This window comes from Halichoerus grypus, chromosome 15 (assembly GCF_964656455.1).
Source record: "Halichoerus grypus chromosome 15, mHalGry1.hap1.1, whole genome shotgun sequence".
NCBI lineage: Eukaryota > Metazoa > Chordata > Mammalia > Carnivora > Phocidae > Halichoerus > Halichoerus grypus.
In genome coordinates, this window is record NC_135726.1 from 20,263,070 (window position 1) to 20,278,634 (window position 15,565).

General features: G+C 41.4%; 1 protein-coding gene across 2 annotated transcripts in view; it reads left to right on the forward strand.

Annotated features, from left to right (window-relative positions):
- Positions 1-15,565, forward strand: part of CDH11 (cadherin 11) — a 142,401-nt gene that overhangs the window by 110,361 nt on the left and 16,475 nt on the right. For both annotated transcript variants that reach the window (XM_036095796.2, XM_036095799.2), the window contains 4 exons: positions 2,232-2,419; positions 8,168-8,421; positions 14,770-14,906; positions 15,364-15,497. In XM_036095796.2, the coding sequence (XP_035951689.1) occupies positions 2,232-2,419; positions 8,168-8,421; positions 14,770-14,906; positions 15,364-15,497 (713 nt within the window). The remainder of the gene's footprint in view (positions 1-2,231; positions 2,420-8,167; positions 8,422-14,769; positions 14,907-15,363; positions 15,498-15,565) is intronic.

Here is a 15,565-nt window from a genome sequence, read left to right on the forward strand (position 1 = left end):
AAATCTGTTTATGTATATATAGATATAGACAAAGGTACAGTGTGCTTGTAATGTTGCTGATTCTGCTAGTACATGGGGGATTCATCACTAGATTAGGAGAGTAGCTGGTAGAGCTTGGGAGTTTATTGTCAGAGAGATGGCACTTTTTGCAAACCTGGGAACAAGGCAGGCAAACAAATATGGTCCCAGGAAGGCACCATGGCCATTCAGAGGAATCCAAAGACAATGGTCTGCACAAGGGAGATACTGAGATAGGATTACCAGGCAATAAACAGTTCTCGTAAGGTCCCAGAAGAGCTGAAGAAAGACTGCTTTGCCCAGTCGGGCACAAGGTTCAGCACCCCCAATAAGCTTAAGGCTTATATAGCATTCTAACAGACTGCATGCTCCATTGTCCACACTACAAAATTGTTTGGTGGGTAGAAGGAAGAAACAAACAGGATTATTAGCAGGCAGCCATTAATGCCCTTGCTCACATGCGACCATATAGTAAAGTTACATTGCTTCGGCGCAGATACTAGTTTCATTGCCATGAACTCGAACGAGATTTGGAGAAAACCATAACAGGTTTCTGTAAACCATCGTGTAAATTGGTAATTATCTACAGAGACTTATCAGGGAAGACTACACCTCCCAGTTGTCCTTGACTATGCAGATTATGGTGTGATTAAGTAGAATATGGGTCAACCTGAAAGCATTCAAAGCCACATTATATAGATAAATATACAAACAGTACTGGAACTCATAAAATCCATGGAAGGGAACCTAAACCTTAAAAGAGTTTAAGTGACTTGTCCAAAACCACTCAACTTGGAAGTGGTAGAGACAAGGTTTCAACCCTTGTTTCTCTATATTGTTTCACACAGAATATTTTTAAAATGCAAAAATGCAGATAAAATCATCTCAAATCCGGCTTCTCTACTGAAAACCTTCCAGTGGCTTCCACCAAGCTTAAACAAAACCTGAAGTCTTTCCTATTTCCTGCAATGGCCTTTACACAGATGGGCCCCAGCCCACCCATGCCCTCACCTTTTACAGAAAGCTCCAGCCATACTTGAATTCTTGCTTCTGTATGTCTTCAGTATGTGCCCATTTCAGGGTTTTTGCCATTTGTTCTTTGCTCTGTCTGTAATTTTTATCCCCAGAGATTCACATGATTGATTGCTAACCCTTCAAGGGAGTTCAGATGCCTTCTTCTGAGGGATGTCTTCTCTGACCAACTAATTCCAAATCAATCTCGATTCTCCTTCTTTCTTCTTCTCACACAGACATATTTAACACAAGTGTACGCACTCACACACACACACATCACACATTCATATACACACTCACACTCATGCATGCATATGCGTACCAGACACTCATACACACCCAGACATGCATTCACACATGCACCATGCCCCTCACAAACCGTGTACGCTCACACAGAGTCACGGGCTGTCTCATTACCCTCTACCCCTTACGCTACTTTATTTTTCTTCTTTCTGGCAATGACGTCAGAGTAGGTATACATTTGCTTTTTTTTTTTCTCTTCAGTGTGCCTCAGTAAGGGAAGAAACTTGACGATTTCATTCACCGCTGAGTCTCCAGGGGCTAAAGCAGCACCTGGCATTAGGTTCCCAGTAAATATTAAATAAGTATAAATGGACAGACCACACTGTGGGAAACCTTTCCAGAGAAGGCAGTGCTTATTGATCAAATGGTGAAGGAGGTGATATAAGAGGAGAGTCAACTATAGAGTTAGAAGAGTCATAACCTTGAAGGATAGAATTTGCTTTTGATTTTTTTAAAAAAAAATATGGAGCTGTGGAAGTTTTTTTCAAGAGAAGGATGTGTTTCTGGGTACCTGGCAGTGCTTTGGAATTAACTTGTGGACCATCCTGAAGACAAGAAGTCTTTGCTCTTTGAACGTATAAGGATACACATGGTCCTCCATCACTGCCTGATGGGAAATGGAACTGAGTATTGTTTTCCTTTCTCTCATGTGGCAGGTGACCCCACCACATAACCCTGGACCCCGATACTGTTTCATCATCCTTTGTAGAACACATTTCTTTGACAAGCAGGCCATGTGGGATCTTCCTTCCTGTCCATTCACTTCTTTCATGTTTTCAATCAATAGAGAGTTCAATTTCAAACCCTTTGAGAAATTTATTGGGATTCAATGAAATCTAAAGTCTTACAGCTGTCAAATAAAAGGGAAAATAAAAATAGATGTCTTCTTCTTCTAGGCGTATACCAGATGTCTGTGTCAGAAGCAGCTGTCCCCGGGGAGGAAGTAGGAAGAGTAAAGGCAAAAGACCCAGACATTGGAGAAAATGGCTTAGTCACATACAATATTGTTGATGGAGATGGTATGGACTTGTTTGAGATCACGACGGACTATGAGACACAGGAAGGCGTGGTCAAACTGAAAAAGGTGAGTTAGGGTGAGGACGCAGGTGTGTGAGTGGGCCGGCCAGCCCTGCCAAGGCAACACTGCAGCGAATGCAGAGCGGAAGGCTAAGCAACAAGAATATGGACAACTGGGAGCTGGCCTGACTTTGCAGTTCAGCTCCCAGTTCTGGGCCATAACAGAACTGTATCCCCTTCTGTTACTGCAGAGGGAGGTAGCAAAGGGGCTGGGGATGCCGGCCAACTGCCTGTTAGTTTTTCTGTGATTTAGCACCGTTTTCACACAGAAGGGTAGATAGGTAGATAAATCTAGAATTTGGACAAACAGCCCTGAGCATGTAAGGGGTTCCTCCTTTGGCTCTGCCAAGCTGACTCTATTCATACTGGCTGCTCAGAGCATTTCCCATCTGAAGCTTCCAAGGGCCACTGCACTGCTGGGCCCTATGTGAAACTTGAGCCAATCCACTGCTTGATTTTCTCTCAAAATTGAGCCTGAGAAACAGCAATGATGGACTTTACCCCACAGTCAGCTAAATTGTCCCTAAAAATGTGTCCTGGAATTAACTCACAGCAAAGAGGAGTTTATTGTTTGTCCTGGTTTTATTTTAAAAATCTAAAATTTACTCAATACTCAATATAGGCTAAATGAAGTCTGAGCATCTTACAAACATTTATTTTTCAGAAAAATAATATAAAGTAGATAATATTGTCCCGATGGGCAATGGTATCTCAATTTAATTATGAAGAGATTGGGGCTCAGACAGATTAGGTAATTTGATCCTGTCATAGTCACATGGCTAGCAGCTCATGGACATGAAATTCAAACCTAGGGTATTCTGGAACAACTTCCCACTCAAAACATTTTGGAAACAGCTGGGCCAGGAAAGGATTGTAAAGGAAGCCAGATAGGATTCACTTTCAAGTGAAGAAATAGTTATGGTATTTTCTAAAATGGTTTTCCCCCCTGATTTACCACTTGAGAAATCAACACCTCTCCATCATCAAAGTGTATGGAGCATTAAATCTGAATTGGATGATGGGATTACCTTGGTTTTAATCAAGCATTCAGTTTCAGCTTGGTTTTGTAGCATGAATATTAAGCTCCTTGGTGTGATGGGAAAGATTGGACTGTAACACTGATAAAAAATTAATTCGAAGAATCAATAAAGAGGCCAGTAGCTGGAGAGCAGGCAGGAGTAGGGTTGGGGAAATTCCTGGGAGGAATCTTTTAGTTAGGGAAGCAGAGAGAGATGTGCTCTCGGAAGCTGACTTTTTGCAATACTTGCAAGCGTTGTTGGGTTTGGGAGATAGTCTATGGGACACAAAACAAAGAGAAGGTAGGAGGTGACTCTTTCGTAAAAGAATATGGAAGTTGAGGTGAACTTTGGATACTTGGAAAAGTCAACATTAGTGACAAAGAATTAGTGGCCGTGGCAGCCTAATCATCGACAACGGAGGGCTGGGGTGATCACTCCCTCTGGTTTTCTGCTAGAAAAGTAGCTGAGTGACTTATGTGTTAGCACAGAGTTGTCAGCTTACCTTGTTAATTAATATTACTTTCCCTTCTGCTTGACACTGACATATGAACATTGACATCAGCAATTCCTGCCTCCCACCCTTTGCTGTTCAAGTAATTGGGTAGTTGGTTATGCTAAGGTTGTCACCTGTTTTCAGTGTATTCAAGGTATAAACATGTACTGTGTCTCTAAGATCCTGAAACATTTAAATCACCCCATGGAACTCACACATCACAAATGAGCTCTCTGCATATGATTATTTTGCACATTTCCCCCCAATTCAGTGTGTTTATTCCAGGCAAAGGAATCATCTTCTATAAAGCACTGAAGTCTAGGTTTAGGGCACAGTATGATGTTATTTCATTTGTAAAAGAATGTTTGCTTGAACTTGTAGCACAAAGTTCTAAATGTCCACCAGGAAGGAAAAGAATTTTGAGGGGTGAATGTAGTTGTATAAAATGATGAATCCTATGGAAGTCATTATACGTGATTTAATAATATAAGAGAATATAGAGAGATCATGGACGTATTTTTCTCTTAAAAGATTCTTTAATATGGTATTTTTACTCATTTCTTAATTCATTCACCCATTTTTCTACCAAGAGTTATTGAGTTCTTATTCTTTGTAAGCAGGCCCCTTGTGAGAGGCTGGACATCTAAAGTTGAAAAGACAGAGTCCTGGCTATAGGGAGGTCACAATTTAACAGGACAGTTGAGTGAAAAGACAAAATAGAGCAGGTTTTCTCAGCCTGGGCATATTAACATTTCAGGACCGACGATTCTTTGTTGCCCGGGCTGTTTTGTGCATTGTAGGATGGTGAGCAGCATCCCTGGCCTCTCCTTGCTAGATGTAAGCACACACACTACAGCACCCCACCTGTTGTGATGATTTAAAAATAGCTCTAGACATTGCCTCATATCCCTGGTGGACGTAGAGCAAAATCTCTCCCCAACTGAGAACCAACTGTAATAAAGTGTGATAAAATCTATGAATATGGGTCATGAATGACTTCTTACACAAGTAAGAATTTACTCCTAGAGAAGTAGGAATTTACCAGATAGATAAGGAGAGGAAGGCCCCCCCAAAAAAAAGAGCTCCTGAGGGGCTGCTATTGTAGAAACAGGACACATTTAAGAAACTTGAATGAGTTCAGTCTTGAGAGTTTGAGTTGGATACCGTGGGACCAACTGAAACACTGTTGTTGGAATCCAAGGGAGAAATTACAAAGAACTGAAGAAGACAGAACAGGTTAGGGTGAAGAATTTAAGAGACATGTAGGAGGTGGAGTCATTCATGTATCAAGTAGCTTAGGAAGCAATAAATATTTCTTGAGTATTGACTCTGTGTCAGACACAGTAAGCGTCGGAGGTGTAATGGTGCATAAGAGAGAACGTGCCCTCAGGATATTCAGACAGTCTCTGTGTGGTTAGCTGAAGAACCAGTGCGAAATAAAAATGAAACCTGTCGGTGGCTTGGTGGACTTGGGGAGGAAAATCCAATCTGTTCATCGCAACGCCCTTGATCAAGTGGGCTCCTATTTATGGCACAGAGATCCTGGTGCAGTTTCTGAGCTATTTCCTTTGTACCAAATAAACTCCTTGTAAAGCAGTGTGAGAGCAGCATTAGAAGACATTTTAAATATCCCCTATTTTAAAAACTACTTTTATGTCCAAGTATTTTTTTATATTCTTTGTCCACATGTATATACGTATGGGTCTATAACATTTGACACAGTTGCAATGCTAGAGTGATCTGATTTGTTAACTTAATGTCATATCATAAACATTTTACATGCTGTTATATAATATACATAATCATTTTTAATGACTACATAACATCCCATCCTATTGATGGACCATTATTTCCTTAATAAAATCTCACAGTTGGATTTGGTGTTTTGTGTGTATGTTTCCCCTGATTAGATATAACCCTTTATTAAATCTGACAAACACCATGCATTTTTGAATATTGTTTGTTTTGGTTTTCTGTTGAATTAATCCCTCAGGGAGAATTCTCAGAGGTGGGATTAGTAAATTAAGGGGTATTAAGATTTTTATGGTTTATGTAGTGTGTTGCCTCATTTAGCTTTATTTCAACTACTCATAACATGGATACAAATGTTCATAGGGGAAACTACCTTAAATCTTTTTTTGGAAAGAGTCAAGGTATAAATTGTAGGTAAATGTGTAAAGGTCATTCGTCCATCAGCCTTGCTCCCCATTCACTCGAAACAACTAGTGTAGACGCTCACTTGTTACAGTCAATCCTGGGGAGCAGGGAAGCAAAGATCAACAAGACTCAACAAGGTCCTTTGGGATGCCCCCCACCCAACCCCCACCTAGCAGGGGTAGGAATGAAGGACTGCAGAAAGGCAGCTCAGGAAGTTGATTTCACAAGGCAATGAGGATTGGGCTGACCACCTGAAGACTTAGTCAAATCCCACCAAACTAGGCAAGGGCATTCCAGACAAATGTTTGCAAGGATTTGGGGAGTTTTGCTTGGAATCTGAAAAGTATCAGACTGCAGTGTGACTATAATAGCCTCAGCATCAACAGTGCTGTCCATTGGGAACATGGCTCTGGGCTCTGGGTCCCTAGCCATATGCCTAAATTGAGTTCAAAAAGTTCTGCTCTAAAAGCATCAACAGGCTACCTGAGGTTAGAAAGTTTCTCCTTACCTGCTCTCAGAACTATCATATTCCAGTTTTTTATATTGTGTAATAATGGGAGAGATTTTTGAGAAATTGCAGCAATCTTGTACCTGCAGCCCATAAATAACATTCCTTTCTGCTGCTCAGTAACCCAGAGGACAAAGAAGCTGCTGAGTCCCAGAAGGGTGGATCGGCTGTGTCGGATTTTCCTTCAGGAAGAAGAATGTTCCCTGAGTCTGGGGTGTTGGGGTGGGAAGATGATGGGAAAAACTTTGAATGCGTTTCTCCTTCCTGAAACTGGAATCGTCCTTAGTTTTGAGCTTTGTAGAATTAGGTCAGGACTAAACCCTATGATTATATGCCCATTCACAATAAGTGTTTGCCAGGCAGTTGACAACAGCATGGCAGGCAGATGCTAACCTTAAAAGACCCAACTCTTTCCAAACATTTTGTAGTTCAGCATCATCCTGAGTGCTAATTAGAAAGTTCTGTTTTCCTAGGCATCCGGGCTTGTTTCTCTGCCACAGTTGTACTTCTCACCTTTGGCTGATTGATTCATTTGTACCTCCTCTCATTCAGAAAGAGGGAGTGTTTACCATCAATTTCTCAATAACTGCAGTCATTCAAATACTACTTCTCAATTTTTCTTGACTCTGTGTGAAATCTATACTGTTGATAATTTTTTTCTTTAAGTGGGCTTCTTTTAAACATATATGCATTCTTTTAACAGGGAAGCATTATTCTCACTGTCCTATATCACTTGCCATAAATGGAAGGTAACCTAGAAATGACTGCAGTCAAATAAAATGATGTCATTACATTCTAGCTAGACAGTTTTATCACAGTTTCTCAAAAGGAGATCAGGAAACATATCATATATGTTAAAAAGTAGCACTATACTGAGGTTTACTGATGTATCCTTGACCTGTTTGGTAGTGGAAGAATTAGAAAAGGAATACTAATGTCAGTAAGTAACTTAATAAGTAAGTTAATGTCATTCAGCAAATCCATCCACCAAAGTTACCCATGAATTACCTGAAGTCATCTTAAGGGCCACTGTTGGTCTGGGTCCCAGACTTTGGGAAGTGCTACATGGTCAGAAAATTTAAAATTAGGTTGTCAATATAATTAACTGTGTGTGTGTGCGTGTGTGTGTGTGTGTGTGTGTATGTGTAGGAGAGGAGTCATCTAACAAGACATACTTGTGCTGAAATTCAGTGGGTGTTTTTATTACCAAGATTCTTAGTACTTTACAGAATGGGCTACATCATTTACTTTTGTAGTGTTTTAATTCCCTTCCTTAGATGATTTTAGTGAGTGATTCGGACAGCCTTAGTGTTGTTATTATAGAATGAAGTTCATTTTCGATGATGTGGTCCTCCTGTGTCTGTTGGGCTCCTGGAATTACCCACGGAACACAGTCCAGCTTTCAGCAATTGATTTGTCTGATTTTCTGACCAAATGGCTCAGGTAATTGGATATTGAATAGACCCTGATTTTCTCCGTTTGAGGAGCTATTCACTCTGCCCTGTAAAACAATCTGGTCTTTCTCCTCCATAATTCTTTCAAGGAATTGGTTGTCAATCTTCCCTTCTTTCTTGCCAGCCCGTAGATTTTGAAACCAAAAGAGCATACAGCTTGAAGGTAGAAGCAGCCAACGTGCACATCGACCCAAAGTTCATCAGCAACGGGCCTTTCAAGGACACCGTGACAGTGAAGATCGCAGTGGAAGACACTGACGAGCCCCCCATGTTCTTGGCCCCAAGTTACATCCATGAAGTCCAGGAAAATGCAGCTGCAGGCACGGTGGTTGGGAGAGTGCATGCCAAAGACCCAGATGCTGCCAACAGCCCCATAAGGTACAGACATTTATTTAAAAGGCGTGGATGAGGAATTTTCGAGGCAAGAAGTTTTAGGAAAGCCCTGAGGGAAGCACATCCTTCAGTTTCAAAAAGGGTCCAAGATGATCTGGTTCAATGCAGTGTAAACAAGATTAAGATTCAGGAGATGTGAGTTTGACTCCCCCTCTGCCACGAACTTTTTGGATCGGCTCTTTCAAGCTACCTAATTTCTGTCTGCAGCAGACTTGACAACATGTATGAGGGGAGGCAGCTCTCAGCGGGGCCTGTCTTAGGGAGCTGTGCTGAAGTAGGAATAAGGATTATGAAGTAATCATCGTAATTACAATTTATGGAACACTTTTCTATGCTCCAGTTACTCTACTACGTGTGTTAGACATAGGATCTAATGTATCCCAGCAACTTTATTTTATAGGAATTATTGTCACTTAAATTGAGGGGACATGGAGTCTCCACGGGGCAAAGTGACTTGGCCAGAGCGACACAGCCAGTGAACAGGGGGCTAGGAGAGCAAGCTCTGTCTAGCTAATGGCTACTGAGCACTTTGAAGAGATAACAAAGGGCCACGCAAACTTAGAGTGCTTTTATTATTATGGATCTATCTTTATAACTTAAAAAACTAGCTAGAAAAGTGATTCAGAACCCTGCCTTCCCCTCTCCCCAACCTGTGTTAATGACAGATGAGGCCAATGAGGAAAAGGATGGAGATGAGAAGGGAGGAAGATAGCCAGAGAAGGCTGGTCTCGCATCGGAGACATGGATGGGACAGGAATACACAGCTGCCTGAAACCTGCCCCGGGGTTGGATTCCAGAAGCTGGTTATTTGTCCATGGCCCTTCCACTAATGCCATTTTTTAAAAAAGATTTTGTTTATTTATTTGAGAGAGAGAGCAAGAGAGTGGGGGAGGAGCAGACAGAGAGGGACAAACTCTGCGCTGAGTGGGGAGCCCCACGCAGGGTTCAATCCCATGATCCTGAGATCATGGGATCATGACCTGAGCCGAAATCAAGAGTCAGACGCTTAACCGACTGAGCCACCCAGGTGCCCCCGCACTGATTCCTTTCTCACCTGGACTTCTTCCTCTGCCTCCTCCTGGTCTCCCTGCCTCCAGTTTCTCACCCACCTTTCTGCTGTCCTATAGCTAGACTGAGCATTTTTAACCACACATCCAAACATCATATCAGACTTCAGACTTCAGTTATCAATGATCAAACTGTTCCCCCTTGCAGCTCCCTCCAGAATCATCCCAACTCTCTTATTTAGTGTCCGGCTCTTCTTGGAGCCTCTCCACCCCGATTCCTGCTGTGTCCTACTCATCTCTTCCCTTTTCAGTCTACTTTCCTTTGGCATCAGACTCTGGATTGCAGCTAAATTGGGCCACTTCCTATTCTTTGAATCAAATGTACTCTTTCCTGATTCCTGACCTTCGCATGTTCTTCCTCCCCAGGGGAGCTCTGCTCCCCTTTCTTTCAAACTTGCTACATGATACTCATTTATCCCACCTCCACTTGGGTGTCACCTTATCTAGAAATTCTTCCAGGGCACCCTACTGATTGATCAGATGCAGTTTCCACCTCACAGTGCTCATACCACGCAAAATCACAGTGACTCCTTATGTTATGTGTTGTCCTTGGCACACACAAAAAGGGTCAGGGAATGTCTGTCGGGTTCCAGGGTTGATAAGCTATAGCCCACAGGAAAAATCCAGCCACCAGTTGCATTTTGAGGAACCTCTATACTCTTTTTCATAATGGCTCTATCTTGAAGAGATATCTTCACTCCCATGTTCACTGATGCATTATTCCCAATAGCCAAGACATGGAAACAACTTCAGTATCTATCAATGGATGAACAGATAAAGAAAATGTGGTGTGTGTGTGTGTGTGTGTGTGTGTGTGTGTGTGTATTATAAATTAGGCTTAAAAAGACAAGGGAATCCTATCATTTGTGATAATTTAGATGAATTTGGAGGGCATTCTGCTAAAAGAAATTAGTCAGACACAGAAAGACAAACATAGCATGATACTACTTATATGTGGAATCTAAAAAAGTCAAACTTTGGGACGCCTGGGTGGCTCAGTCGGTTAAGCGTCTGCCTTCGGCTCAGGTCATGATCCCAGCGTCCTGGGATCAAGTCCCGCATGGGGCTCCTTGCTCAGTGAGGAGCCTGCTTCTCCCTCTGCCTGTCGCTCCCACCCCTGCTTCGGCTCTCTCTCTGACAAATAAATAAATAAAATCTTTAAAAAATAATAAAATAAAAATAAAAAAGTGAAACTTCGAGAAACAGAGAGCAGAATGGTGGTTGCCAGGGTAGTTCCCACTACGGGGTGGGGAAATGGGGAGATACTGGTCATAGTGTACCGCTTTCAGTTATGAAATGAGTAAGTTCCAGAGATCTAATGTACAGCCTGTTAGCTATTTTGAAAAATGTATTATATACTTGCAATTTGCTAAGAGAGTCCATCTTAAGTGTTCTCACCACACACACAGGAAATAGTAACCAGGAGAAGTGATAAATATATTAATTAGCTTGAGCATGGTAATCATTACATAAACTATACTTATAGCAAAACACCTTATTGTACACATTATATATAGACTTTTTATTATTTGTCAATCATACCTAAGTAAAGCTGGGGGAAAAAAGTAAACAAATCTGAGCATCAAAAAAAATTTTGCCATGAACAATGGAGTTTTTCTGTTGACACCAAAGAAAATGCTGAAAGGGCAGGAGGAAGACCCAAATGAAAATGTTGTTAGTTGCCCTTTAAATCCTTGAGTGTTGTCCCTTTTGGGAGAAAGGAAGAGAATTGCCCTTTAATGGGCATCTTCTTAGCCCCAGACAATGTGTTGCACTAAGTTATTTAAACTAATCCTCAGATAACCTTTAAAGCTATGACTGCTTTAGGATGCAATAGATGGAAATACTTAGCCTCAAATGGGTGACATGCACTCTTCAGAGTCACCTAGCCAGTTGAGTATAGAAGACTGGGCTTCAGTGCAGATCTGCCTTCAGTCCATTTTGAGCTTCTTACTCTAGCCAAACAGCCACCAATAAAAAAATTTCCCAAGAAGGTTTGAGTACCGTGTTCTCTCTATGCAGGAAGAAATATTACATAATGACTAAGGACTGGCATAACAACACCTTTAAACTACTCAGAAATGTCCATGGCATGGATTTTAAATGAGTTAGCTTTGGCCTTAGAATATCGAGGTGCATTAGCAATGCATTGGAAGAGTGATGACGTAAAAACACTTGAAACAACTGCTCATTTCCTCTGTGCCTCTTGTCTCCAGGACCCACATCTGCGATTGGTTATTTGGGTCATGTTCTCAGCGGTAGCTGTTCTGTGCATGTAGGCAATTTCCGTGTCTATAATTATCCAAAGATGCTCAGTACGGCCCTTGAACCCCCCCCTCCTTAACCACTCAGTCCCTGTTCCTCAAACAAATTATAGAACATTCAAATCTTTTTATGTGGTTTGTCTCCTGTCCTGCTGTCCGCACTACCTAATTTCCTGATTGTTTATCTTCCCCTGTACAGGAATTCATGTCCTTGGACACGTGGGCAGGACACTATAGTGTCAACCAAACTCTTAGCTGCGTGGAAATTTTGCAGATCTTTCTTCTCAGACTCTGTAGCATGAGATAAACTTTTGTTCACTGTTGGCTTTTGGAGATATTCTCTCTTCTTAGGTTCCTTGGCAGTAATCTGTTCATGCCTGAGACAGCACCACCCTGGGGTCTTCACTAGACTTTGATCCCTGTCCAGGCAGTGGGGGCTCCCTGAGACACATCCTTTTGACTTGGACGTCTCTCTCTCTGTGTCCCCTCATCTACAGCATTCCTACCCCTGCGTGACTGAATTGAGTTAATGCTCCAGATTCTCGGCCTCAGGGCTGATCTTTCTCTCTAATTCCATTCTGTACCTATCCTGCGGTCTGCTGTGAATTTTCACACACTTGCTTTTTTCCTTCACTGGCTCACTCATTTTTTTAAAACTTATTTTTGAGCTCATACTTATTGTGACACCCTTAAAAAGAAATAAACCTGACTCCACCTTGATTCTGTGAAACCTGAGGCAGAGCTGACTTGTTACTCTCTCAGCGTGGCAGCATATCCCTAGTGGAATTCTGAACTCTCCTTCTTGCTAAGCTGCCTTTGTTTTTGTGTTTCTCAGTGTCTCCTCCTCTGACACTCAGGCGAGGAACTCTCTAGGGCTCTCCCAGCCTCCTGCTGGTGCTCTCTCCATCACAGTCTTCTGTCCCCGCTCTCACTCCTATACCAGCTCCTGCACCCTGTCACCTCATTCAGAGCCGAACCATGACTCTACCCCTCCTCTACTCTCTCTCTTGCTTCGACCATCTTGCCCATCCTACCTTATTAATCATCCCCATGGCCGATTCCATTTATTTGTTCCTCTGATCAAAAGCTTTCTATGATTTTTCACTGGCTGTAGGATGAAGGTCACACTCTGTAGACTGACATCTGAGAACTTCCATGGTCTGTCCACAGTGTGTGACAGCAGTCACAAGAAAAAGAAGAGCAACTATGACTTGTTGTACTGTTTACAGTATGTGCGGCGCTAGGTTATATACTTTACCATGTATCATCATTTCATGTAATTCTGTAATTCTTACAGATAAGCTAAAAGCTAGGTACTGTTAATATTCCCGTTTAAGAGATAAGTCAGCTGAGATTCAAAGAACCTAAATGGCTTTTCCAATATCACCGAGCTTATATGTACTGGAGCATGAACTTGTATCTGGGACTTTACAAAACCGAAATTCATGCCCTTCGCTTCTAGAGAATAACACTTTGCATTGTTAATTATCTTTGTCCCTGTGAATGTGTCTTGTCATGTCAACTAGATAGTAAACTCCCTGGTGGCAGGGGAAAAAGAAATTCTATTATTTTTGCCTCCTTTTCACAGAGGGCTATCTGCTGAAAGCTATGTTCCTGAGCCTCTCCTGACAGTTACGAGGTGTAAATGGTTTATCTTCAGTTTCCTGACTGGGGCAGGGGATTCATCATTCCATTCCCACAGGGAGCTTCAAAGTTGAATGATATCGTGGATGAGCTTTTGTCTTTTATACTGTGAAGTGCAGCTCCACGTGGGGGACCTCTGTGGAAACAACATGATCTAGAAGTGGAAGATCTGGGTTCTAATGTTGGGTCCCCCAGGAACTAGATAATCGGCCATTTGCAAATCCCATCATTTGTAAATTGAAGAGATTAAATTCTCTGACATCCATGGTCTTTGCCACCTTTAATATATCTTGGCTTTTATGACCCTCAGTGAACGCCTTCAGACATATGTATTCTGTAAACTTTAGGAAAGCACAGCTAAGCCCTCCAAGAGCAGGAAACCACCCAATTATGAAGCCCAGTATAACTCCCAGAGTTAATCTAACCACTTTTGCTCTGCATTTTGGAGACAGTATGGCAGAGTGAAAAGGAAAGGGGCTTTGGAATTCAACAGACTTATTAAAAGCCAGCACTCTGTTACTTACAACTCCAGGTACCCTGGGCAAGATATTTTACCTTACCACACCTCAATATAGGCCATTCTTCTTGTCCCATCTCCCTCTTCCCTTTGCCATAAATACGATCCAGTAATATTCTGGAAATTATTTTGTCTTTTGTTAGTAAAAAGCAAATTTTCTAGTGGACAGGAGTAGCTAAAACCTTCCAGTTATGCTATTAGGCACAGCCCATCATGAAAGTATGGGCAGAATGCTCTACAAATGAAGGACTAAGGCTGCTTTGCATATTTCACCATGGAATTCAGAACCAAGCTCCCTGGGAACCCCTAAAACCAAATAAATAAATAAATTCATTCAAAATAGAGTTAGCATTTTTCTTTAAATAAGGAGAAAACTGATTTTTTAGGACCATAAATGATCCTTGATGATAAATTTAGATAAACTTAAAACTATTTACTATTTAATAATGCAAAAATCTAATAAAGGTTTGATACATTTGTGACTTTCTGAGTAGTTTGGGAGCAAGGCAATCCCACTTCCAAAATGCAGTTTCATAAATATTCAGATAGTGGGTGATTGTAGTAAATATGAAGAAATATGCAACATGTCATTATGCTTCTCAATCAAATATATGCTAAACAGCTCTTTCATTCATTGTACTGAATAAAGAATTCCAATGTGGCAAAATGATTTCTAAAAAAGATTCATGTATGAAGTTTAAAAAGTAAATTTGATTAAAAAGGAAACCTAGCTCAAGCAATTCATTGAAAAAGTTGTTTCAAATATAGCATGGAGAAAATATTCAAATATTAAGCTGCTCGGAATGTCTCTGTCTAATTGCCTCATTTGCATTCTGCTTAGGTATTCCATCGATCGTCATACTGACCTCGACAGGTTTTTCACTATTAATCCAGAGGACGGTTTTATTAAAACCACAAAACCTTTGGACAGAGAGGAAACTGCCTGGCTCAACATATCCGTTTTTGCAGCAGAAATCCGTAAGTATTCTCCTAAGGATTCTGATTCTACTTTACCAAATTTTATTCCATCAGACTCTATATATATTCTGGAAAATGACAGACAGCTGAGATAGAATATATTTTTTAGTCTTAAGCATATTTTTTCAAGCTTTAAAATTTATTATTGGTCATCTATTGAAGATGACATATAAACACATAGAGATATTTTCATTTTATTTTTTATTTTTTTGGCAGAACTGGGTATAGTCTTGGCAAGTGAGCTGATAGCCCTCAGCCACTTGGAACTCATGGCCATCACCGAGGGATTCCCCACTTTATCCTGCCACTCAGGATTGTCTAAACCCAGAGCAGCAGGGCCCTAGGAGCCAAGATTTGTAGGTGTTTACTTACCTATAGACCAGTGGTTCTCAAACTTGCTCACACACTGGAATATCGTGAAGGGCTTGTATTTATTGTCTGAATTCTCTTCTTTCAGACAACCGGCATCAGGAAGCCAAAGTCCCAGTGGCCATTAGGGTCCTTGACGTCAATGATAATGCTCCCAAATTCGCCGCCCCTTATGAAGGCTTCATCTGTGAGAGTGATCAGACCAAGCCACTTTCTAACCAGGTAATGATGCTGTCCTCTTCCCTGGCTATAAACGAGGCATTTGGAAACGGAGTTTGGTCTTGAGAGCT